Source organism: Myotis brandtii, unplaced genomic scaffold (assembly GCF_000412655.1).
Source record: "Myotis brandtii unplaced genomic scaffold, ASM41265v1 scaffold898, whole genome shotgun sequence".
In the NCBI taxonomy this organism is placed as follows: domain Eukaryota; kingdom Metazoa; phylum Chordata; class Mammalia; order Chiroptera; family Vespertilionidae; genus Myotis; species Myotis brandtii.
This window is the reverse complement of record NW_005371683.1, coordinates 1,205,916-1,208,113: the sequence shown is the minus strand read 5'-3', so window position 1 is coordinate 1,208,113 and position 2,198 is coordinate 1,205,916. Positions and strand designations below refer to the sequence as shown.

The 2,198-nt window shown below is 50.5% G+C and overlaps 1 protein-coding gene across 1 annotated transcript in view; it reads left to right on the top strand.

Moving 5' to 3' along the window:
• LOC102262370 (chromosome unknown open reading frame, human C1orf186) overlaps window positions 1–2,198 on the top strand; it is a 16,751-nt gene extending 14,553 nt beyond the window's left edge. Inside the window, exons 6-7 of the mRNA XM_005885285.2 lie at window positions 591–661; window positions 1,422–2,198. Coding sequence (XP_005885347.1) covers window positions 591–661; window positions 1,422–1,622 — 272 coding nt within the window. The 3' untranslated portion in view covers window positions 1,623–2,198. The remainder of the gene's footprint in view (window positions 1–590; window positions 662–1,421) is intronic.

Below are 2,198 nucleotides of genomic sequence, written 5' to 3'. Positions count from 1 at the left end.
CTCACACATCACAGAGTTCTGAAACTCATCCTAGAGTTTCAGCAGAATGGGACAGGCACTGGCCTCGTCATGACCCCTGACCCTAAAGCTGCACCAGAACCTGGCCAGACTCAGAGGCCCTTTAGTTGCCAGGGAGCTCAGAGACCATTGTCCAATCCTCTTGTTTTATGGGGGACAAAACCAGGGCATGAAAAAGGATGTGACCTGCCTGGAGTTAGGGTCAGGTTAGCCTAGAACCTGTGCCCATGACTTCCGAGGCCAGTGCTGTTGGCTTGGGGCACACTGTCTCATCATGTCCCTGTATACTGCACCCACGCACAAGCAAGCCAGTTAGCTTCAGGTGGTGCTAGACAAACAGCAGCGCCTGGACTCTAGGCCATGTTCCTGCCTGTCTTTGGAGGTTCTGTCTCCCACCCCTTCTCTCTATTCTATCCCTCTTTCCCTTTGGGGAGCTCTTTATCTCTCTTCCCCGCTCCTCTTTGCATTGCTGGCTCTGCCTCTGTCTTTGTCCCATCCTTCCTTCCACGGTCTCTGTCCTCTCCGAACACCCGCCAGCTTTCTTTAGAAGAACAGCTTCTATTTCTCTCTAGATAACTGCCACACATCCTCAGAGAGCTCCGACACCTCGGACAGCGCCGGCCACTCGCCTCCCACCGGCCAGGTAAGGGACACTCCTAGTGATCCCAGCCCTCCATGTGCATTCTGGGGTCCGAGAACTCAGGCCGCCCGGCTCCAGAGATGGGAGCAAGAAGGGAGGGGCTTTGGGAGTCATCACAGCGTCCTCAGGAGAGGGTGGTTAGGCGTTCACTCACAGCCCTGTGTCCACACGGATCATCCAAGCGAAGTGGGTCCGAGTGGGCTGTAAAAATGGAAGTGCTGCCCAGCCAGTGTGGCTCAGTAGTTGAGCATTGACCCGTGTACCAGGAGGTCGAGGTTAGATGCCTGGTCCGGGCACATGCCTGGGTTACAGGCTCGATGCCTAGTAGAAGGCATGCAGGAGGCAGCCAATGAACAATTCTCTCTCATCATTGATGTTTCTATCTCTTTCTCCCTCTCCCTTCCTCTGAAATCAGGCTCACTTCCCTTTTTTTTTTTAAAAAAAATGAGAGTGCTAATGGGAAGCCTCCTTCTCCCCGTATCCCAGTCACTGGGCCACTGCTCTGAGTCCTGACCTCATTTGAATTGATTGTCTATATCTCTCTCCCTTACACCCATTCATCCCCTGCAGACAGGAGGAACAAAGGCATTGGCAATCTTCCTCACTGCCCTGACCCTGCTCTGGCCGTGACTGCCTGGGATCCAGGCTCCTTCTCATCCAGCCCAGGGCAAGCCTCTCTGCGTGAGAGTTTAGTCCTGGGGTCCTGCCTCCTCCAGACACGGTAGGAATCTGGACCTACACTTGTCTGCTCTTTTCCCCCAAGGCCACCAGGAATGTGAATTACACCCAAGTGGTCTTTCCAGCCACAGGAAGACTAGAGAACACATCCGCCCTGGACTATGAGGACATCGAGGACATGACAGATTATGTCAATGTCGACCCAAAAAGCCACAAGCACAATTTCTGGACTTTTGTGAACCCTGCTGCCTCCGAGCCTGTGGAATACTCTCAAGTGGCCATGTGAATTCCAGGGTCTGCTTTTTTAAATGGGGTCAAGTTCTCTACAAATTCTCGTACTTATTTTGTAGGGAATGACTTTCTGTTTTTTTTTTGTGTGTGTGCGTTTTAACAAGGCTTGGGAGGAAAAAATAGGCTGTATCTCAGCAAGAAAGGCTCATATGGGAAGTTAGGATGAGCTTCCAGGTTGAGTCTGAGCTCACTGAAGCAGATCAGTAGGGAAAGTGGGGAAGTCTCAATCAGAAAATTGTTTTAAAAGATTTTAATCAGCTATAGTAGAGTCCCGTTTGGCAGTCTTACGATTGAATTAACCTCTGAGCTATTTAATTATTGGCAGTGAACAACTTCTTTAAAAGTTTTAAATAAAACGGCAACCGCCAGTTCCTCTTTTCCTCTTGCCCAGCCCAGCGTGTGTCCCTTTCTCAGAGCTGTGCCTGCTGAGTGATCCTGCTTTGCCCTCGGAACTTTAGATAGTCCACTTAGAAGGCCCACTATCGCTCAACCTTTGAACTCACTGTTTCTTATGAATGAGAGATGAGAAATACCACCTGATAAACGCCAACCAGTATCACAATCTGTAACT